Source organism: Bactrocera tryoni, chromosome 4, assembly GCF_016617805.1.
Source record: "Bactrocera tryoni isolate S06 chromosome 4, CSIRO_BtryS06_freeze2, whole genome shotgun sequence".
Taxonomy (NCBI): Eukaryota; Metazoa; Arthropoda; class Insecta; order Diptera; family Tephritidae; genus Bactrocera; species Bactrocera tryoni.
In genome coordinates this window covers 21,455,321-21,479,288 of record NC_052502.1, presented here as the reverse complement: position 1 = coordinate 21,479,288, position 23,968 = coordinate 21,455,321, and the positions used below count along the sequence as shown (strand labels likewise).

Genomic DNA, 23,968 nt, shown 5'->3' with positions numbered 1-23,968 from the left:
TTCGCACCGCCTTTCTTGTGAACAGCTACCTAACCAAGGCTGGCAGCCGCCCTACAGGCCAGATGTGGCCCTCTCGGACTATTTTTGTTTCCTTGCCTGAAAAGGCCGATAAAAAGCAAGAATTTTGAGACGACAGAGGGAATCCAAGCAACATGCACCTCATGGCTCTCAAGGCTATTCCGGAGAATGTCTTCCGTGACGCCGTCAATGCTTGGAAGTAGTGCTGGCAGCGTTGCATCGAAGAAGAAGGAGAAAGTTTTTAAAGAATTGTAACTATTGGTTCAATAATTTTTTTAAATCGACTCAGTTCTATTACTTTCCGGATAAACCCTTTATAGTTGACTCAAAAATCAATAGTAAATATGTCTGTTCATAATTGTATATTCTGTTAAAGAGGTATTTCGAGGTCTTCCGAGTATTAATATTATAAAATTATAAAGTAATGAAAAAAAGAAATAGGGGAATAAATCGTATTTTTCCTTTTTTGTTGCTGTTTTGGGACGTTTTAGATTTTTTTTAGTTTTTTATACCCCAAACAGAGACATTGAGATTGCCACGAAGATTTTAACTTCCAGAAAGAAACGACGGCGACTCTATAAAGTATGTATTGCATGTATATGAATAAATGATCAGAGTGACGAACTCAACCTGTCCGTCTACATATACATGTATACCCGAATGATTTCCTCACACACACGTTTTTTTCCATCAGAGGCTGCTCATTTGTCGACACCTCCGATATCGTACTACTATACAATATAGCTGCCATACAAACTGATCGAGATCAAGATCAAGATCTTCACGAAATATTTTTAAATTTTCCTCATTTTAACGAAAAAACAGCAGTTTGGGAAAATTTTGCACCACCCTAATGTACATCAACGCGTACATATGTATCTACTCTGCACATATTTCAATTTTTATAATTTTTTGTTGAATTTTGTTACGGGAATTTGAACTCAAGCGTTTTTATTATATGGTAAATGCATGGTATCTACAAAACGATAGTGGAATTCGGCATGCCGACAGCTAATGGACAGCGACAGCGACGTTGTACAAATGTTTGCGAAAATATAATTACTTCAATTATGAATTATCTTCGTTTTTCAATTAATTGCATATTTTTTTCACTTTATCTTTTGCTACGCTGTCAACTTGATAAGGTCTATCGATCGAACTAACTAAGTATTGTTATTGTCTTCATTTAAACACGTTCATAGCAAATTTAATGCCTGACATTTCACCTTTTAGTCACTCACTGTGTCAGCTAGTTATCCAAGCGAATTGCTGCATCCCACTGTACACTATAATATCTCTTCTTATATGGAATCACATAAATATTCACATATCCGCTGTCGCCTTCGCCTTTGCCGGTGCCAAGCTGTTTTTATGTTTATGTCATCAGTAGGCTTCTCATGTCCGATTTGCCTTCTCTTTGCGCTCATTCATGCCAGGTTTCACGCTTTGTTTTTGGGTTACAAAAGCCAATTGCTCTTTACTCCCTTCTCTAGGAATGACTGGCGTTTAGATATTTGGTCGATTGCTATCTGCTTGCTTCGGTTGTTATGTTTTAATGTAACGAGGTTGACATTCCGTCGTTCACGACGTCGCGTCTTTGTCCCATAAATTCCTAGCTGTAGTTTAGACATGACGTACGTACGACTCTTTCGTGCCCGCATGCTGATATTTATATACCGTGTGTATACTATATGTGTATAGTTATGTCTAGTGTAAGGTTTTTGGATTTCTTTTTCGCGCTTTGTCGCTTCTTTGCTCTATTTTTGTGTATTGCAAAAATCACGTTTTGCTCATTTCAAGATTCAGCGTTGACGTACTATGGTTTGCACGTGTATGCATGTATATTTCAAGTGCATGCACAATTAGTATGTGCTGAAATGTGTCGCGTCAATAAGGTTGCTTTCCAATCTTCAAGTCTGTGGAGAAAGTTGAGGTTTCGAAATCAGTGAAGACATGCTGATAAACTTAAAAGGACTGTTCATGTGTGTTTGAGTAAAAGAGTTGGTCGATCTTAAAACTCTGCTTTGAAAGAATTGACCCCTCCAAAATCGTTTTATCGTAATGTTCCTTAGAACATATCCCAAGCGCTTTAAAAAAATGTCGAAAACTAAAGTTGCACCAGGTTCATCGTCTCCGGTCCACACATTGTCTACCGAATTGTTGTTTCACCTGACCTTGATAATGCTGCACATTAATACACAGTCTTTCAGACCACTTTTCAAGCTGTCTTGTATCTCTTAAATCTCTTCTTCTGCTACGCGGCGACAGGGTGCTCTAGACTCATCAGTTAGATGTTGCTCAGAGTTCGTACAAAAGTATAGAGGCTTCGAATTTTTGCCACATCTGGAAACAACGGATTTCCACAGTGGTAAAACCCCGAAAATAAATTCCTCCGAAATTTTACGGCTTCGATTTCTTTATTTAATTCTACTCTTATCTCTTTGCTATTCAGCTATTAGGTTAGTGATTTTGACAGCTCGTTACGGCCATGTTTGTTTTCGGATTTGTGTCAAATTTTGTCAGTGTGTTCAGCAAGGTTTACCATTTCATCGTGTCACGTTTCACTTCGAGACTGCGCTTGGAAATTGTCCGAGATTTCTACCCAAACTCACTTTCTCCGAAAAATTCACAATTTCACGTTCATCGAAAAATTATATTCTCAAATAAAATCCATTTCCGGCTTAATGACCTCGCCAACACATAAAATTATCATTATTGGGGTGACTCAAATCCTCGTGTGATTTTGGAAACGCAATTGCAATCGGTAAAATTAGATCTTTTAATGCAGATTATGGTATGACGACATCGTAGGGCCTTTTATTCTTTCGAAATGAGTGGGTGAGTGTTATAACCCGATGTTGACCGACTCAGTCATGCGCCTTAAACACCCATAGATTATGTTCTATGGAGAATGTTAATTTAAAGGTTTACGCCATCGCCCAACAACGCTCCAGGGGCTTGAAGGCAACATTCAGCGCTCAATACCCGAAATGTTGCACCGGGTCATTGAAAATTGGCGTAAACAGGTGGATATATGCAAACGAAGCCCTTGTGGTCATTTGACAGACATATCTCATTATTATCCAAATCATAAATGGCATAAAAATATCTGCACAACATAATCTACTTGTTGGTAGATCCTTTAAATACATAATAAAGAATTTTACAACTCCATTTCCTCTTCAGTGTAAATGTAATAATCCATCGAAGTCAAGTGATTCCCCAAAGAGTTCATTTTTATGACGGTTGCCTTTCTTTATTAAACATTATTTTCCTTCCGATTCTCCTAACAACTCTCAATCGATGCAGGGACCCCCTAAGACTTTGTTTAAAGGATAAAACCAAACACATTATGCTGACAGATGACTGCAAACCAGACATTGAGAAAACGGCGCCTAACTGTATAAAAACGTATTTATGAACATTTTACTTCCTGGTTCAATAAAAATATAGGGAAATAGCTCAATTTCACCATTAACTCCAAAACAGCTTGAACACAAAAGCCTTTTCATGCCAAACTGACAAATTAACGTCGAACCAAAATAAAACACAACTCTCTTATTTCGACAGCAAGTCATTGTCCTTCCTGTTTACCGCAGCTACTATTTGTTTTTGGCGCGATTACTCAAGCAGTCCGCCATGGCGTGTTCCTCTTGCTTTGGCCAGTGCCTCTATGCGGAACATACATATTGTTTTTGTTGTTGTTTTCAAGTATTCCAACGAATTGCTAAAAAGTGAAATTCACTTTTTTCTTACACCTATGGCAGACGCGTATGCGATTTGTTGCTCTTGCCTATTATTTTACCTATTTTCCTATTAAGATTTTATGTTCATTTCGTGGTTCGGCAGCAGCACATTTGTTAGTTTGCGTGTGTTTCTGTTATGCATAATTCTCGTTGTTCCTGTATTTTGTATTGAAATTTCATTCAAGTTTTGTGTTTGCTGCCGCCGCTGCTTAGCTTCGCCGACTGCTACGCTCCGTTGAGCGAGAGTAAAGAGGAGGTGTACTCATTGTCTATTTATTGTTAATCACATATTGATGTTATGGCAAGTGCCAGCCCACAGCTGTAGTGACGATTCGTGCTCAATGGTAGCTGCACGAAGCGTCATTTTTATACCCAACACTATATGATGCTCAAGGGTTGGCAAAAGTTGTTTGGTATAGCATCACTGATCGCAAATATATGATGGTACAGCATTAAAGGGACAAGGGCAAAGCAAAGTGTATTATAAAAAAGTTTTAATAATATACTATATACAAAATCTACACCTACTCTACCTTTTTCTACTTTCGTCAACTTTTGAAATGATTATAAATAACGTAACATTTAGTCTCGCCTGGCTATATATAATCTCAATTAGGACTCTCATTCGCCTTAATTATATCCCTGAATCGCCCAGAATTTTCCGAGCAAAAGTCCTGGGGTCCTGACTATGAACTTGGATTAAAAAGAAAACAATGCAATGACTTGGTTCTTGGTTGGTATTTTCGATGAATATTTACTTCACTTCAGTTTACATGCTAATCCTAAACATTAATATTAAGTCCAGACGCTGAACCAAATTTTTGACGGTTTTCAATAATAAATCGGCCAATACTGTTGTTATTTCACGTTCAATATTCATACTAAGTTCATCAATCGTCGCTGGCTTGTTGGCATAGACCATAAGCTTGACATAGCCCCATAGGAAATAGTATAAAGTCGTCAAATCGCACTACCGAGGCGGCCAATTGACTGGGCCATTTCGTGAGATAACACGTTCACCATTCTTGGTTTTCAATAAATCCATTGTGACACTGTGATGCTGTGTGGCTTGTGGCGGCTTCCTGTTGGAACCACATACTGTCCAAGTCCATATCATCCAATTTGGGCCAAAAATATTCGGTTATCATTGAGCGGTAACGATTTCCATTCCCAGTAACGATCTTGATCATCACGGAAGAAGCCAATGACGGCCCCGGCCCATAGACCTCACCAAACCGTAACATTGCTCAATATTTAGGTGCAAGATTGGCTTTCGGCTACTAAACTCGTACTAGTATACGTAGCTGTACATAATAGGAGTGTACATTTCATTGCCCTCGTGAGTATTTGATATTAACGAAACGCAAAACTATGGAGTAAGGATCGAACAAACAATTAAGGGGGTATTCTGGTCTAGAAGCATGAATTTCAGGTAATTTTTAAAGTGTCGTAAAAAAAAGGCAATTAATATTTTTACCATCCATTTTTTTATTAGTTATTTGTTAATTTTAGAAGAGTACAGAAAAAAAATTAAAAACCAAAAAAAAGTAAAAAATTTCAAAAATTAGGAGCTGACGAAGTGGGGGGTCTCTAAAAATTTCCACGTGACCATACCCATGATTTCAACCTTCCTAGTTATCTGAAACCAAAAAAAAAAGATTATTAATCTAGAATAAAGTCGCAATGGCCGAAACTACGGAAAAGTGGGAAAAAAATTTTTTCACAAAATGGCGACTGCCTCAAGAAAAAAGTTTTTTTTGGATCACTTTTTCTGACTATTTCGAATTTTTTTAAAATAATAAAGTAAAAATTTGGCGATGGGGCTAGTTCCAACCATAGACAAGCCTATAAAGGAGGACTCTATAAAAATTTCAAGTAAATCGGTCAAGTAGAACCTGATAAATCGTGGGTATCGTTCCGAAAAAGTCAGTTTTGAGAAAAACGCGTTTAAAGTTTCGCGTAAAAGTTTGGATGCCGGGTCAGAAAAATGCCTATATCTCCGAAAATAATCTGAATTTTGAAAAATCCTCTTGTACACAAATTCTTGAATAGTTAATCTTTGAAAATATAAAAAAAAATCGTTTTTTTTTAATTTCTAGACCAGAATAAATATTATAAAATGGCTATAGCAGTATAGATCAAATCAAATGGGGGATAAGTGGTGAATCGAAAGGGAATTTTAAACAAAATACTAGGATATACATACATAAGTGATGACCAGGAATCTAAATGAACAAAAATAAGCCGTTAGTCCAGACACCACAGGTTTTCTTCCCACAGAATAACGTTAATAAAGCCCGAAAAAACACTAGTGTCGTCCGGTAAGGTTTTAGCCAGTATTTTTGGGATTCATGTAGCATTGAACATAGTAAAACATTCAATAAACAATATTACTGATATATCAAAATTATTTCACGAACTTAATTCCAAATTATTGAATAATCTTTTATTTTAATATCTAGTTTGGAAGACTAGAGAGACCATTCGGTTTCGCATTGATTAAGTACTCCCTATATTTCGCTTGTGTTGTTATTTCTGTAGTTGATGCTATTTTATTTACGTTTTGTTTATATGGGCGCGCGCAATACTTTTGTTGATATTTATTTCTATTCGACATAGAGAGCTGCTGCGTCGCTCTTGTCGACGATGACCACTGGCTGCTGAGCAGGCCCAGCAGAAAGCTAGCGCAGCTGTTGACAAAAACAAAGTGGCGCACCAGCGCTGATTGACCGCCTGACTGCTCACGTAAGGCCTGTTGGCTGTCTAGCAGGTTCACTCTTGACTGACTGCCGAGCTGTTGGCCTCTTGTTGTTGTGTGTTTGTTGTGCTTGCCTCTCGCCACGTTATTTGTAGTCAGCAGCATATAGTATTTCGCATATCCGTCTTCGTCTCTTATCGACTGTCGGATGGCTAACAGCCGCCAGCCGTGGCTTTCATAGCTCAGTGCGCTTCCTAACTTGAAGGTAACACACCGCCAAGCACGCGCAACGCGGCATCACACGAACAACACCAACTTACGGAACGGAACGTACGATGTCGACGATGTCAACGACGAGTGCTCGTATTTATTTGCAAAGTTACACGTATCCATATATTTGCAGTATCTGATTGCCTTGTTATCTCATTGTCTCGTTGTCGCGCATTGTCTATTTGGTGTCGTGAACAAAAGCAGTGCATCGCAGCGCTTGAACAAAAGACCAACCAAAAATGGCAAGAACCTAAGCGAATTGTGCGCGAAGTGTCTGTCTGGCAGTGAAATATTCTTGAAATATAATATAATATATGCATAGACGAGTTGCAAAAGTTTTGTGAGTTCTGTGAAGCTGTGCAAAGTGTTTGTCGTACGAAAAAAGTGTGACCCCATACCAAAGCAGCGCATAACTAAGCGCTAGTAAACGCATCAAAGCAACAGTTGCCGTCTGCTCGCCTTAGCCTCAATGATAACGTGTTGCTAATTACCTCAAATCTCATCAGCAGCGAACCACGACGACGACGACGACAGCACCAGCGGTGTTGAAACAAAAGCAACGCCAACAGGCAAAAAAAAACAAAAGCCCGACCAAGCCAAACCAAGCCAAGTCAGTCAGACAGCCTGCCAGCCAACGAGCCCGCCACCCAACCAGCTGGCAGCGTCAACCAGCGAGCGTGTTAACTTAATTATTTAACATTAGCTCAAAGCAAATTAGCGCAGCATCAGCGTTGCAGTCTTGTTGGCTGCGGCCATAGCGGAGGCAGCAGCAGCCAGTCACAGGCATTTCGCGTCAACGTCGTGCCAATGCAACTTCACCATTTTCACAAATGGGCCACTCAACCTAAATTTTAACCAGACTTTGTTTACAGACATACTCACATACACATACACACGCGTACACACGCTTACGTATTGGCTAAATTAGTTTTTGTTGCGTTTGGTGCTGCTGTTGCGTCTTTGCCTAAGGCTTTCCAAAATTTTCGGTGCTTGTCAGCTTCCTGATATTTCTTGTTTGTGACTGTGTTTATAAACGTCTTTCATACACACACACACAGGCATCTATATAAGCACTAATTACATCTTAGTGGCGGCAATCATTTATGGTTTATTACATCGCTGCTGCCGCAAACCGTTTGTTATGCAATGCCGCACTTCGATGAGTCGTTCGTCAGCGATTGTTCATATGCCGAGAGCCAACATGTTATCTCGTACTCATTGGATCGTGGCATGAAACTTTACCAGAGGCGCAAATTGAAATCGCCAAAATTTTTTTATACGCCCTATCGACCGCGTGTGGTCGTGAAGAATGTCATTCAGTGTAAGTACAAGTTGGTGTGTTCTGTTTATGGTTTGCTTCTACTATTTACTGGTGTCTGTGCGGTTTAAGTTGCAAAAAAGTGTTTTGGAATGTGCCAAATACTTCGGCTTTCCGGGTACATGTACAAATTTAGAAGTGGTTGTGCTTGTTTAGCCGGTTTCACTTTTCAATATTATCCAGAATTTTTTTATGTTCACGAAAAAAAGTATTTTTTGGAAATTTTTATACTGTGGATAGTGTATATTAAGCTTGTCACAAAGCTTTTAAGACCCGAAGGAAACACCAGATACCCTATAAACGAGCTGCGTTACGAGCTGAGTCGATTTTGCCATATTCATCTTTCTGCATAGTCCCTCAGGTTTTGAGATATCGATCTGAAATTTTACACACGTTCTTTTCCCCCCAAGAAGCTGTTCATTCTTCGGACCACTATAGCATATAGCTGCTATACAAACTGAACGATAAGAGTCAAGTGCTCGTAAGAAACATTTTTATTTGTGCAGCGTACCATGCTTCAGTGCAGCCGAAGTTAACATTTTTTTTGTTTATATAACAAATTATCTTCACAAAATTTCGATTATTTTCCAAGATAAGGCAATGTTCTCCCAACGAATTTTTCAGATCGAACCATCATCTGGGTTTTCGAAACTTTACTTATCATGTCAGTCAATGAATACCATTGTCCGAATTTTGTGAGACTTTTATTACTTATAAACTTCTATTATATAAACTTCACAGCAGAGACTTTTACATAATCGGTATCGAAGACAAAAACTCTCTCTTATTTCGTATACAGTGTTCTATATACATATGTACATGTTCTCTCTATCTAATGGGTGATCCGTTTCGAGGTTCCTTATTTTTTTAAAGAAAAAACACAGAAACTTCAAATTTAATGAGGAATGTTTCATCTCTTTGGTAAGACCATTCCTTGGCATTTATTTTTTGAAGATTATCTCTTTCAAATGTTGGCCACGGCTACGTGGCAGATGGTCTATCAGTTGAGTACAATATTCGATGACTCGTTCGAGCATTTCGGCTGGTAACTGGCGAAAGACACGTGTGATGTTTTACTCCAAGGCCGGATTCGCAGTGGGATTTTCCGCATAGTCTATAGACTTTACATACCCCCACAGGAAAAGTGGGGAAAAATTTTACTCGAAAACTTTGGATTTCTTGGAACTTTTCAAAAGCCCATAGAGCGAAGCGGTGTGACTTGAGAATATCGAGCTACTTCAGTTAAAGGCACAAAGCCATTGAATTTTCGTAATAAAGTTGAACGATTTGGAAACGTTGTTCAGGAGTAAGTCTTTCCATGATGAAGTGCCAAGCCACACTGAACAAAAATAACATGACAGCTTGACACGACTCGTGTGATCTGTCAAAAAAAAGGCTATAGAAAAAAGTACCTCTAATTGGATCATCCTTTATATCTTCACACACTAACTGTCATCAATTCTTTACTAATGAATTTTCCTTAATAAATAGTTTTCAAATAAAGTTGCTTAGGTGAACTTGTCAAATTTATTTGCTTGTGAAATAATACTATATATGGTAGATCAATTTGGTTTGACGCAGGTCACTTGGCTTGCTAATCTTCTAACAAATAATATTCCGCCAACCGTTAACTCTCAATATAACTAATCTTTATCTTAACAATTTTCTCTTTACAGACAGTGCCATCAGTTCTCCATCCACACCCAACTCCTCGCTTTCCTCACAATCGAATCTTGTTTGTGCAGGTGGTGGTACGCCATCGCCGAACACACCATCCCCCGCCACACCCACTTCTCAACAATCCGCCAATACACCGCTGAGCGGCAACAGTGCGATATATCAAGTATCAGGCGCCGGTTACGGTGTCTCAACGTCCGGTCATAAGAACAGTCTTAAGGGTACGAAATTGGCGCGTAGAGCGCGCTCTTTCAAGGACGATCTAATAGAGAAAATTTCCATGATTCGCACACCAAACAATACGCTGGGAAGGTAAGGGTCGAACGGATGTTCCATTATTACATTTTATTTGAGTACCGTTAACATTTGTATTTTTTATCTAACAGATCCCATTCCCCGCACAGTCCACGTAGTAAGTCCATGAAACCGCCAACAACAGCCGAAGAGTTAGCCGCGGCTGAGAGTCCACTGCAGACGCATGTCAAGGATATTTCGAATGCGTTGAAACACTTTCGCGACGTGATAATCAGATCAAAGCTGGAAGTTCTGCCGGGTAATGCAACTGTTATACTCGAGACAATCGCCAGCATGTATACCGTTATACAATCGTATGCGTTGGATAAGCACAGCAATGTACTTCTGTCGGCAACACAACAAGTATATCAGTCGTTGGGTAAATTAGTGAAGCTTTGCGACGAGGTAATGCTTATCTATGCAGCGCGGCGGATCGACGACGAAGGTGTCGAAGATAATCTGCAAGACGAGCATCAACAACTGAAAGCGCTGCTCAGCGAAGATAATGTAAAGGAGATTGTTGATTTACTTGGTGAGGCGGTGCGGGTAAGTGCGCCTAAAGAACCTACTGTGCATTTGCATATACATTTACAAAAATATATGTATATTCAAGTGTGTGTGTGTCTGGACATGAGCAAAAGCTTGATCAGTGACGATCACGTTGTTCATCGCTCAGCTGTGCGGTGCGCAAAAATGTCGTTGCAAACTAAACAAAGCAAAAATTACAAAATAAAAAAAAAACAACAGCAACAATATAAATAAAACAAACACTTAATGAATCAGCGCCCTGCGGCTGACAATACGTTTCTGCCACCGACTGCAGTTTCTTATGCCGCGAACGCTGCCGCTTTCTGATTCAGCGTTAAAAATAGCGCGCAAGAGAGCGAATTAGCGTGAAAGCAAGCAAGGCGTGATGTATTTAAAAAGAATAAACTTAAGAAGAAGAAAAAAGTTCTTTATAAAAATATTATTGTAAAGGTTCAGGGTCATATAGAGATGAGTTCATTTTACCGTGTGAATGTGTTGGTTGCTTATCTGTTTAGCTCAATTGAGACTAATTAATTGTAAAGTCGTTTTGTTTATACATTTAACATCTTACGCTCATTTTTCTTCCACTTGTTCTACAGAATTTGGCGACGCTTGCGCATCAGAAACTGAAGGAGCGCGAGGAGAACGCTTTGAAGTATGCACCAGACAATGCCGTCGCAGCTGCATTGGCTAACAATGGCGCAGCCGTATCGCTCAATCATCTAATGCATCTGCCGGAAGTGGCTGGCCAACGTACATCGCTGCCTGACATAACGCTAACACCGAAGTAGGTCCAACATATGCTTAACGCTTTTGTATAACCTATATTTATAGTGTTTAGCTTACTTTGCGCTTTTAATGACTTGTCCTTCTTTTGGAAGTTTCTGGTATAATCGTATTGGAAATTGGAAAGCTAAATCTGCTGTTTTTTAAAACTATTTTCTTTTATTGTCAAAGCCCAGGAATAATCGACGAATTTATTGTAAATTTCGAATGCAATAAACTTAAAATGGCGTAATATTGCTGACTAGCTTTGAAATTCCATAAAATTTTCTCCCGGCTTCTCCTTTGCTGTCGTAGAAACCGCTTACGCGATTATAGCTGAGTTAACAACAGCGCTCCAGCCGTTTCTTCCTTTCGCAAGGTGGCTTTTAAGCGAAGCCAGGTCCTTCTCCAGTCTTTACAACGGAGTGAAGGTCTTCCTCTTCCTCTGCTTCCCTCGGAGGTTACTGCGTCTAATACTTTCATAGTTGGAGTGGACGACATGACCTGGCCAGCGCAGCCGTTGTCTTTTAATTCGCTGAACTGTGTTAATGTCGTCGTATATCATATAGCTCATCGTTCCCTCTCATCCGAGGCTGTTTAAATTTTTTCATTGGGGGCGTTTTTTACCTGGCGGGTCCCAAACCCAGCACACAACCCTGTGGAGGGGATATTTCGCCTTCTCACTTTAGCTCGCCTTCAAACGGATGTTCTTAGGCTACACAGAGTACGAGTATACTTGGTCTTGAACAGTTGCTAAGAAGTTAAAGAGAAAATGTCGGAGACCTTAAGTGGCGTCAGTATGTCCCTCAGTTGCTATACGCCCCAACTTCTTGGTCCTTATTTACACCTCATTTCATTATGCATTAGTATTGGATATTATTATTAAAAAAAAATACTTAATATTGCAGGGAACGTGATATTTTAGAGAAGACCAACTCGAATCCGATACGCGCTTCACACAGTACCGAGAGCATTTTGCGCGACACGAGCCCTCCACCTAAACCACCGCTACCGAATAGGTGCGAAACGAACGAATCAACAAGTGACTTAACTTTAAATATAAATATGTGATATCCTTACATTTTTCTAGGCCACCACCGCTGCCACCGAAGCGCCGCAATCAACAGCAACAACCGAGTTTAAATAATAAGAGCATTAACTCGGATTTCGACTGGAGTTCGGACATTTCACTGGGCAACTATGGCGCTGATTAGTAAGTGAACATTTTTGTAAAAATCACTAGAAACAGCTTGTTAATTATTAATTTTCCCTTAAGTATCAGCAATCTGTCGGTGCACTCACACTCGCCGGATGAAAATTCTAGTCAATGTTCACTCGATTCAGAGCTAAATCATTCACGCGAGGAGGAGGAACTCAAGTCACTGGGTCTGGGCAATCGCTACAATGACAGCCTGCTCGACAATGATGTTGACAAATTAAATATATTAAGTAAGTTTGATCAATATATGTATATATATAGTGTCTATGCGAAATACGAAACAAAAACAAAACAGAAAACCGTTTACTAACCAAATAATTAATTTAAAACTATAAATATATAAACAAACCACAAATCTTATATACAGAACCACTAGTAAGCGGTGGCAAGCGTGTTACGTTGAACAATAAAGTGGCATGCAACAAAGCAATTGGCAGTGGTAATGAAACCACCAACACTACCGTTGTCACACAAACACAAAACGTTGCGGCGGAGAACACCAAACGGCGTGCTATCGTGACCAGTTCAGTGGCTAGCGATGGCGCGGACGAGTGTGATTTTATTTTGCAAAGTGGCAACGGTAATAATGGCGCTGGTGGCAGCGCTTTGGAGAAACTGGAAATGCGCAAAAATACTAACAATCGTCATTCCAATGAATCGGGTACTTAAAGAATATCAATTATACATAATATGTATGCCTTCATTGCATTACTGCGTATCATTCTAATATTTTGCGACTTTTTCTGTTGTCACTAAGTTTGCGACGTTATTTTGTTTTGTCGTTTTTTTAATACACATACATATTCGTATACAGCATGCCTCGTACCATTGAAACTCGTTTTGTTGTTTGTTATTGTATTTTTTGTTGTTATAGTTCAAATTTGTGTTTAACCGTTTAATTAATTTGAAATATTACTTATAATTTTTCGATCATGTATATTTTATTTATTATTTTAAATTAGAATTCTAACTGTTTATATGTATATTATAATATATGCCCATAGTCCTTATACACATGAACACCAGCTTAATCCCACCAATTAAATTTTCCGCTGAATTTTTGCCCTTATAGGCTTCGTTTCTATGACATCGGTGCGCACATCGGCACAGAGTGTATCGAAACGTTCATCCGATTGCGGTTTTCAATCGTCCACCAAGTCCAGTTCGAACTCAGAAATTGCATTCGATGCCATTGAATCGTCGAGTAGTGGTGAATTCCACACGCAAGCGCAAGAGTTCCATCAGCATACAACAAGTTCGACCATGACGAGCACCATGTCATCGACAATGATGGCCACATCGACTAGCATACTAAACAATATGTCTACATTGTCGCATGAGGCACGTTCGATTAGCAATACCAGCAGCATCAGTCCCGATCACTATGAGAGTAGCGGTCTCTTGACCGAACGCTCAATGCATACCAGCAGTACTAGTCATGTCACACAATCGTCATTTTCATCGCTGGCAAAAGCTAGTAGTTTGGATACAGCTTCATCATCGGATGGCATGGGTTCACACAATGATTTGGTGCCACCTGCATTGCCGCCAAAAACTAGTCGGAACAAAGATGCGCGCATATTTTCGCAATATGATAATTTCGATGAAATAGACGATCATAATGGGTAAGTCGGGTGTATACAATGTAGAATGCAGAATGTATGGTTAGTTACAAGAAGAACCATGTAAGAAATAGAGATTACGCAAATTTCGTTCCAACAGTTGCTTTTATTTTTGTAATCAGATTCTTTTTACCACATATTAAAATTATATATTTTATTAGAAAACTTTGTATTTATATTTTCAAACTATATATTAATATTTTCTAATTGATTTTTTAGCGAAATACCCGAACTCCGCCCTCATCATCATACCCACTACAGCAGTTACAGCCAACATAATCACCATTTCCATCATAATCACTATCAACATCACGTGGCACCGTGGCATCAAACGAAACATCAAAGTTTACTCGACTCAAGACACTTGGTTAGCGGCTTTGTCAGCAGTTGCACGAGTATTGGCGATCTGGAGCAACCGCCACCGCTACCGGCTAAGAAAAAGCACAGTAAGTTCAATCACACGGCACACACAGTTAATTTATATTTTCGTATTTTTTCTCTTCTGTTTTCTTTTTTCTATTTTTTCACTGATTTATATTTACGTCACATATTGCGTTTGGTCTTACCCCACGTACATATGTATTTATTATTGTTTTTGTGTAATTTGTTTGTGTATTATTGTGAAAATATACAACAACCATACGCGCCTAAAAACACAAACATTCCCATATATACATACATACATATATGCGTTTATTTATATACATACATATATCTATTTAATTATGTTTTCTGCGTACGCCCACACATACCAACAAAACCACATTATTTGTTGTCATGGTAATTACCGTTTTCCTGGTGCCATTTGACGGCGTTGGTCCATTCACTTTCACCTTCGCACAATTTGCATACATGCCTACATACCTACATACATGTACCGTTGATTTTTGTTTGTGTCTCATTAAACTAAAAAAAAAAACACAAAAAAAATTACTTGAACAAAGTTTATTTACTTCAATCATTTACTTATCTCCTTTGTTTTTGAAATTAAAATTTTAATTTCAATGAACTTTTTCGAAAATAGTATTTATCAAAAGTCGTTCGCATTCAAATTCAAACGCAATACACAAAACCCCCAAACAACAACAAAAACTCAAGCGAAAACTTGTACAAACCAAAATAGTACAACAACGCTTACAGAATCAACAAAACCGCCAACTACTTCCGCATTTTCCACTAAACTTCCGTTACACAGTAGTAGTTGTAGCAATTCTCAAACACAAATATGTCACAATATCAATAACTGTACTCCCATACACAGTAGTAATCCAAATGACTTGCTTTGTAGCAGCAAACAAATACACAAACAAACGCGTACCGAAATCGACCAAACAGAAACAGAAACGGAAAAAGCAATAGCTACAGCAACAACACCAACAACAATTACCAATAAACATTATTATGAGCATACTGATTATAATGTTAATAATAAATGTAATATTGTCTTGCGAAAAACACTAACCCAAATGAATTGTTCTAACGATTTAGTGTTTCAAAGTGTGGCCTTCTCGGGTAAGTTGGACTGCCTGCCTGCCTGCCTGTGTTCTATTCCACTCCACTCTCTTATTTTAGCGAACAAATTGTTGTTTTGCCTTTAGCGCAATTGGCAATTTATTTATATTTGTTTGCAAAATTGAATTTTTATTGTTATTGCTTTATGTGTTACATACATACATATACATATGTACATAATGTACTTAGTTACATGCATATACTTGTATGTATTAAATGAACATTAAAGAGCTGAAATTTCAAGCCGAAGTTATTTATTTGATTGAATGTGTGTTCTTCTCCTGTTGCTCATTCATTGATTGATTTCTACTATTGAATGAATTTATGTTTTATGCGCTTCTGATTTGCTTTCTCACACTTCATCTCTCTACTTTCCGACGCAATACTCGTATAAGCGTAAAAAATGGGTGCTCTATTAGAATATTAGGAGATATGTGTCTATTTATAGTCTATTACGTTTGAATGTTTGACATTTCGAAATAAAATATCTTCTGGAGAGTAAAATGATGTTTTTTTAATTGAAATTTATTATTTATCTTCCTAAAAGTGTTCTGAAATCTTATTTTCAGTTATGTATTTCCATTTTTATAACCTTGCAAACTCAAAAATTCAATTTCCAAGTGTTAATTTCGAAATTGTTAATACTTCTTCTATAACTATTTTGAAAATTCTTTTGAATAATACAAATTTCGGTTTCTCTTCCCATAACGATGCCAGATTTAAAATTTTTATACACAGGCTATACAGATTTTTTTGAAAGTTGTTAAAAAAGAAATTCTGAAATTTTTGGAAAAAAATATTTTAAATTCGGCCATTGCGATGCCACCGGTGACCCTTCGGAAAAAATGCGCCCGCGTTTTGAAAAAAAAAAATGTATTAAACCTTAACTTAGAAATATTGGTTAAAACCTTAACTTAGAACTTGGACGAAGGATAAAAACTGAAAATTGGACTTTTAGTAGACATTTTTACAAAAAAATTAAAATTTCAGTGAAATTTTCGCGATTTTTTTTCAAATTGTTGTTATCGAAAAAATCCTTCGCCGAGGTCTTTAAGAATTGTATATCAAATATCTGTGTAAAATTTCATGAATATCGGTTGAATCGGTTCTCGAAAAATCTTTCCAACCGACTTCAAAAGCAGAGTTTCTAGAAAAACGCGTTTAAACACGGCGCACTTCGCCTAGCTAGTAATGATATTTTCATCACTTTCCATTATTAATAACCACACATAACCTTAAAATGTATGCCAAAATTGCAAATAACCAATTTTTTGGTTTTTATGTTTTTATCTTTTACAAAAAAAAAGCGTTTTTTTCACAAAATTTCGGTTAAATAGGTTGGTTGTGTCCCGAACACATTGATTAAAAAATTAATTTTTTACCTAATTTTGACTTAATATTGAAAAAATGTCAAAATTGCATTCAAAAATACTCACGTCTAAATATTTGCTCTTTAAAAAATATTCGGTAGGCTTTCATTCACTGAAATCCCTACTTTGGTGTGAAAACGATTACATTGCTAAATAATGTACTTATTATATAAATTATCGATACTGGTCTACATTTATATAAGAGCATAAAATTTTATATTTATTTTGAATTTTAATTAAATTAAATTTAGGTTAAATTTTCTGCATACGTTTTGGACGTTTACCTATAAAAAATCTACCTTGTTTATCTTAATTTCAATAATTACCGCAAGATTAATTTCAAATATTAAGCTGCACCCTTTTAATTCTAAAAATAAATTCGCCTTTCAATGTATCTTCAAACTAGTTCCAACTTAAAACTGCCTTTTTTGAAATTTCAATTTTGTTGCTTCACAGTTGAAGTGGTGCTTTTAATACATGTATGCCGTTGCGCATGCGTTTGAATTTTTACACAGTTTTTAAATTTTTGTTTCAAATCTACAGTAGTCCGCGCTGATGGCTCAGCGAAGTGCATTTTATACGCATATGTAAGCTTTGAAGTTTGTTTTTTTTCGATTCTTTTATAAATGTAACGCTTTAAAGCTCAGTTGCGGCTATTAAAATATTAAAATCATTTTGCCTTCTTCATTTGTAGCTCTGTTTCTCTGTCTCCCATCTGGCAATATATCCATAAAGTCATTTGTTTCAAACAATGCTTGAATTCTCCAAAATGTGTTTACCGTTAACTGCCATTCACCGCTTTCGATTTCTCATAAATTATAGAGCATTTACATATTAGTTGCAAAAGTTATTGATAATTTAATTTTCAACAGTTTTCGCATACATGGAGCTGTGTCAGGGTCCCCATCGACCCTTCGATCGTCATACGATGCATGTACAGGATCTAACGGGGAACATTACGCACAGCCAGACAATGAAGTAAGTACAACGTAAACAATTTCCCGATCAATTTTGGCATAATTAAAAAAACTTGTTTTTATTTGCAGTATTGTGCCACTACCAAAGGACTTATCGCCACCGTCGGAGCAGGAAACGCCGCCCGCACTCCCACCAAAGAACTACAAACAGCAGCGCAAGTCCAGCGCTACACCGCCCACCATAATTACAACGCCACCACCTAGTCCAAAGCCCACACATTTGAGTGCTAGTGCCGATGCGGAGAATGGGCGTCCAGCGCGCGTTATATCCGCCACACAAGGCAGTGAAATGATGTCCACCGTGTGTGAGGAGCTCGGCGATCTAACCGAAGAGGAACAAGCGTCACTCCGTCACTCTCACCAGCTGCCCAATGAGAATTGTCACGACAATCATGTAACAAGTAGACATTCACCACTACGTCGCGCCGACACACATGAGGGTACGCCCGGCAGCAGATCTGAGAGCGCCGGTGAAGATCAATTATTGCAGAACAATAGCTTTACTGATGATAAGGTGGGCGAAGAGAAATTTGTACAAATAAAAAAATAATTATAACTGTTTCACATTTATTGTATAGTGTGGTGAGTTGCAAACGGTGCCACAGGATGAATTGCCAAAAATGCTGGAAGAAATTGATGTTACCAAGTATTTGGTGCTCAAGCGAAAGGATGAAGATGGACCGGATATAAAGGGCGGCTATATTGATGCATTGATTGTACATGCGAGCCGCGTGCAGAATGACAATGGTGAGTTAGTGTTAAAACTTATCAAAATATATATACAGTGTGGTCTCTAGTGGGTTAACATTTAAGAGGAACACTACGGGTTTCCATAAAAGGGAAGTCAAAGTATTGGCAAATTGTGGTAGTTGTTTTAAGGTTTAGAAAAGCACGCTTACATACAATTTTATACACATACATACATAATGATGTTAACATAACCTAATATTTTTTTATTTCCAGCATTCATTGATGCCTTCATCACGACGTTTCGCACCTTTATACAGCCGATCGATGTGATTGAAAAGCTAACCCATCGCTATACCATATTTTTCTGTTGCCAAAACGATCACAAGCAACGCGTTGCCCGTGAGACATTCTCACTACTTATGAGAGTGGTAGATGGCTTAACGTAAGTAAAATTATATTTTTTTTATAAAAACTAGTTTTCCTAATTTATTTTTATATATTAGGTCAATGGACCTGACAGATCAGCTCTTGGCTCTCATAGTCGAATTTAATTATCAGCTGGTATGTGCCGGCCAATTGTATTTAGCGAAAACATTGCGCAGCATATTTGTAGAGAAGGTAAAATCAACCCAACCACAAATCATACAATTACCACTAATAATTGACATAATTCGTAGGTAACGTTATTCCGGGAACAACGTTTGCCACCACCTAAAGCCGATATGCATATCACCGTCACCAATCAGCCCAGCCTACTCGATCTCAAATCGGTAGAGATTGCCGAACAAATGACACTACTCGATGCCGATCTATTTCAGAAGATCGAAATACCCGAAGTATTGCTCTTTGCCAAAGAACAGAGTGAAGAGCGTTCGCCCAATTTGAATAAGTTTACCGAACACTTTAATAATATGTCATTTTGGGCACGTTCGAAAATTCTCACATTAGGCGATGCAAAAGAACGTGAAAAACATGTTATTAAATTCATAAAAATTATGAAATATTTGCGAAAAATGAATAACTACAATTCGTATTTGGCTTTATTATCAGCGCTCGATTCGGCGCCCATACGGCGGTGAGTTATCGCTACTAGTTGCTACGTTACTATTATATATTCGTCTACTTTAATCGTTGCTTCTTTTTTTTTTAATTAGACTGGAATGGCCTAAGACTATAACGCAAGACATTAAGGAATATTGCCTGCTGATCGATTCTAGCTCTAGTTTTCGAGCATATCGCACTACTTTGGCTGCAACAAGTCCACCCTGTATTCCGTATATGTAAGTATAAAACTATTAATATTGGCTTAAACACTCTTGGCACTTTTGGGATTAAAGATTTAAGCTTTTAATGGGTCGTTCACTAAGTAATTTCATTTTTAGTGCAATTTCAACACAATTTTTTTATTCCGTAAAACATTTTATGAAATTATATATTCTCCAATTTGATTTAGTGCCTTTTATCATCTTTCGGGCAAGATATTGATTCTATGCTCATAAAGTTTGCGAACAAAAAACTTATCCAAGTAGTTTTTGACGTCCTGAGGTAAGAAAAAAGCCAAAAGCTGAAATTAAACGATCCCTTTGAAATACTATCAAACAGACAACACAACCTTTGTTTTGGAGACAAACGCCCTTCAAGGTAGCTTGGACAGGCTAATGCTTTTTAGACCATGATCTCTTGCGCTTTGCATTCCACTTTTCGTCGCTTCAAAAATGGATCACGCTTGATAAGCACATTAAAGTCATTCTTTAAGCATATGGGGATCCATTATGTCAGGCTTCGAAATCCTACACATTTAATGAGCTTGCGAACAGTCGCTTTAATCAAATTCAATTTTTCTGCAATTTATCGAGTTGTTATTCGACGTTTTGCATCGCCCACTTCGTCTTCAAAAGACTTTCCAGGGCGTGATACATCCCCAACATCAACACGTGTTCTCCGTGACATAAGATCTTTCTTTTCATTTTTACCCCTTTGATATTAAAATATGCCGAAATTCATGTTTTTGAGTTTCCGTCTTCGATAGGACTCCAAAAGGTTTAAGATATTTTTTTATATACCTTCCTATATCAACTATTTAAATATATAACAGTAAAGCGGTTAAGTGTGAGGTTGGCTGTGAAAAAATTCAACAAAATCAGCTGTTGTGATAAATAAAAATTATTTAGTGAATACTTAAATTAAAAAAAAAAACATGTTAAAGAATTAAAAGTTTGTCGCTTTTACGTTTTATAATTTTGTTTGTTTTTTGAACGAAAATGTAATGTAATAATTAAATAAATACTTTTTTTATTTTTACCAAACAGTGGTCTAGTGCTGCAAGACTTAACATTCGTACATGTTGGCAATCCAGATTATTTAAAGGAAGGCGTCGTCAACTTCTCCAAACGTTGGCAACAATATCACTTAATAGAGAACATGAAGCGCTTCAAAAAATGGTTTGTGCACGTAATAGGCTTTTAAAGCTTAAACATTTTCTAACTTTTTTCCTCTACACAGTGAGTACAACTTCCGCCGCAACGAGCGCATTATACGTTTCTTCGATAACTTTGAATATGAACTGGGTGAGGAAGAGATGTGGCAAATATCGGAAAGCATAAAACCGCGTGGCCGACGACCTGTACAAGCATAAACGGTTTGCGTAACGGAAGCCGTACATTCACATATCCTGAAGGAATACTCAATTATCAGCAAAGAACTAAAAAAATAAAAACAAAAATGAAATGTGCATGCAATGTAATAGAATTACTTATATGCAAACTATATCCTTCAGCGCTGTCAGAAGCATAACATTATATGAGGTTAAAAGCAGCAAAGGAGAAAATTAACCATAAAACACAGCTATTAAATAGTAATATATATAACAATGCACAGTTATATTGGATGCACACTTGCTATCATCATACATATATATAACTAAAAGCATAGTGATAATCACCGAAACGCGCACTCATTGAAAGCACATCTTATGTCGACATTAGCAAAAATTATAATGTTATGCAAACCAAACAAAATTGCACATAAGTTCAATTTGAGAAGTAGTAAATTGCTTTAAATTAACAGAAACAGAAAAATTTTAAAGCAAAAAAAAATCAACTCAAATGTTGTAGAGCAACCAAATACCAAACCAAACTCAACTTGCACCGACACAAACACAACGAAATTTTATTATATTATATTATATGTATTGCATGTTTTTGTACACCTTATCAGTTTTCATAAGTGAAAGAATTTAACTGTCTCTCTTTAACAGTGATGAGCAGTCGATAAGAACGCCGTGTTTCATATAACAAGCAATCAAGTAATTTGTTTTTATATATTCATGTAAAGTAACAATAAATCAACGATAAATTCATAAACCGTCAATATGTATGTATGTGAAGAGTTGTCGAAGCGAGCGCTTAGCGTAAACAAAAACGAATGAACTTTAAAAGTAACAAAAAAATGTTTTTAATTCTTATGCAACTTGAATCTTTTGAAAAATAATTTTTATCATTAGAAAGCAATGTTAGTGTGCTAGCAATGTGTTTGTTTGCTAGCATCCTGTTTTCGCACAATTATCTCAACAAAATGGGTTTGCATATGCTTTTAAATGCTACTATAATAAGTTGTTTACATTTCAAAAAATATAAAAATATTGCAGTTTACATTAAGCGCTTTTATAAATATAAATCGTCTGGTTTTTATCAACTAAACATTTGTAAAGTATAATGTGAAAGCAGTGTATTGTAAATCCCGTTAAAATATCTATAAAAATATTATTTTTGAGAAACATTTATAAAACCCGTTAACATTACTAGAAAAAATATTATTTCTTAAAAACATTTATAAATCCCATTTCAATTTCTATAATATTGATTATTTATCAAAAAAAGTATATTTTACTGCTTGCTGTTTCTGTTACTAATTTGTTATATAAAACAGTTTCAAAATTGTAATTTTCCTTACTACGTAGAATTGTGTAAACAATCATTTTACACACTGAATATATTGATTTTATGGTAATCAACTATGTATACTTTGTAAATAATTACCTTACTGGCATAAATATCTAATACATACTAGCAATATGTATTAATAAGACTACGTTAGTGCAGGCAGTGTTGTAAATATAGATTGTTACTACTTTCTTCAACTACAGAATTGAAAAAAAAAACTATAAAAGTTTAAATATTTCTCAATTCTTATTTAGAGTCTTTGGCGCACGAATACAAATTATTTTTATAACCTTAAAATTAAAGTCTACCATACTCTTGGGCAAAATATTAAAGTGATAGCATATTTTTAAATGAAAAATTAAAAAATTCAAATAACTGTTGGATTTAAAATAGAGTATACTAGATATGCATTTTTTAAATAACACTTTTTTTTAATAATTCAGACATACTATTTCTTTACTTTTCTTTTCAAAAATCGATTCCACAAAATACTAAGCTGAAATTTGTTTCACGATAAGGTGGTTATCGGGTTATGTGGTTATTAGATTAAAAATAAGCTCTATACTCCGTGAAAACCCTATGTATGGTTATTTGCTTATTTTTTACACAAACAGCTGTTCATTGTTTACAATTTTAATTCAATGAAATTCATACTTATAAGATGCCTAAACAAAGTTTAAAAAGCAAAATAATCGAATTTAAAATTTTGTTTGTGCGCCATAGAATTTAAATTCCAAAAATTATCTGCATCCACAAGCACTGCTAAAACTATGCTACACACTAAACTAAATGAATATAAAGAAGACTGTCTTAGGGTATAAATTAAATAATTGCACAGCAACGTACTGGCGAGAATCCGGATCCGTTATGCTTTGCTGTGGTGAAAAGGAAATATGGTGCAGTGTATGATGTAATCACTGCTAACTTATATTACAAAGTTGGTATTGGTATTCTACATTTGTTTATGAAATGAGTAGTAGAAAAGGCGAAGACTTTGCTTTTTATAGAAAGCAAAAGGTACATTTATACACATATATGTATATTAACAACAAAAATTAATTGAAAAACACTGATAAAATGCATTTGTATAATTTTTAGGTTATATCTATACGATGCAATAGAAGTGCTGCTATCGTTTGTAAAAATACAACACTTTAAATTATGTACAATGATAACAATATTTAGTTGCAAGATATATTTTGTATAATAATTTCACACAAAACTATATATAAATAAGGAATAACTAAATAAGCTAAACATCTACTCTATAAATATAGGTATGTGTGTAACAAATGAATAATATATGGTACTGCAAATCGGAAC

General features: G+C 36.5%; 1 protein-coding gene across 5 annotated transcripts in view; it reads left to right on the top strand.

Moving 5' to 3' along the window:
* The window catches only part of LOC120776176 (guanine nucleotide-releasing factor 2), a 52,339-nt gene extending 29,035 nt beyond the window's left edge, over positions 1-23,304 (top strand). For 2 of the 5 annotated variants that reach the window (XM_040106792.1, XM_040106790.1), the window contains exons 2-20: positions 9,727-10,039; positions 10,114-10,567; positions 11,149-11,336; positions 12,223-12,333; positions 12,405-12,527; positions 12,591-12,763; positions 12,901-13,194; positions 13,606-14,158; positions 14,375-14,601; positions 15,644-15,667; positions 17,910-18,015; positions 18,084-18,528; positions 18,593-18,761; positions 18,978-19,146; positions 19,208-19,322; positions 19,382-19,779; positions 19,859-19,984; positions 21,014-21,145; positions 21,207-23,304. In XM_040106792.1, coding sequence (XP_039962726.1) covers positions 9,727-10,039; positions 10,114-10,567; positions 11,149-11,336; positions 12,223-12,333; positions 12,405-12,527; positions 12,591-12,763; positions 12,901-13,194; positions 13,606-14,158; positions 14,375-14,601; positions 15,644-15,667; positions 17,910-18,015; positions 18,084-18,528; positions 18,593-18,761; positions 18,978-19,146; positions 19,208-19,322; positions 19,382-19,779; positions 19,859-19,984; positions 21,014-21,145; positions 21,207-21,339 — 4,253 coding nt within the window. In that variant the 3' untranslated portion in view covers positions 21,340-23,304. Of the gene's footprint in view, positions 1-7,468; positions 8,054-9,726; positions 10,040-10,113; positions 10,568-11,148; positions 11,337-12,222; positions 12,334-12,404; positions 12,528-12,590; positions 12,764-12,900; positions 13,195-13,605; positions 14,159-14,374; positions 14,602-15,643; positions 15,668-17,909; positions 18,016-18,083; positions 18,529-18,592; positions 18,762-18,977; positions 19,147-19,207; positions 19,323-19,381; positions 19,780-19,858; positions 19,985-21,013; positions 21,146-21,206 lie in introns of those variants that run through there. The other 3 variants (XM_040106789.1, XM_040106793.1, XM_040106791.1) reach the window with 3 other exon arrangements.
* Positions 23,305-23,968: the final 664 nt, after the last annotated feature.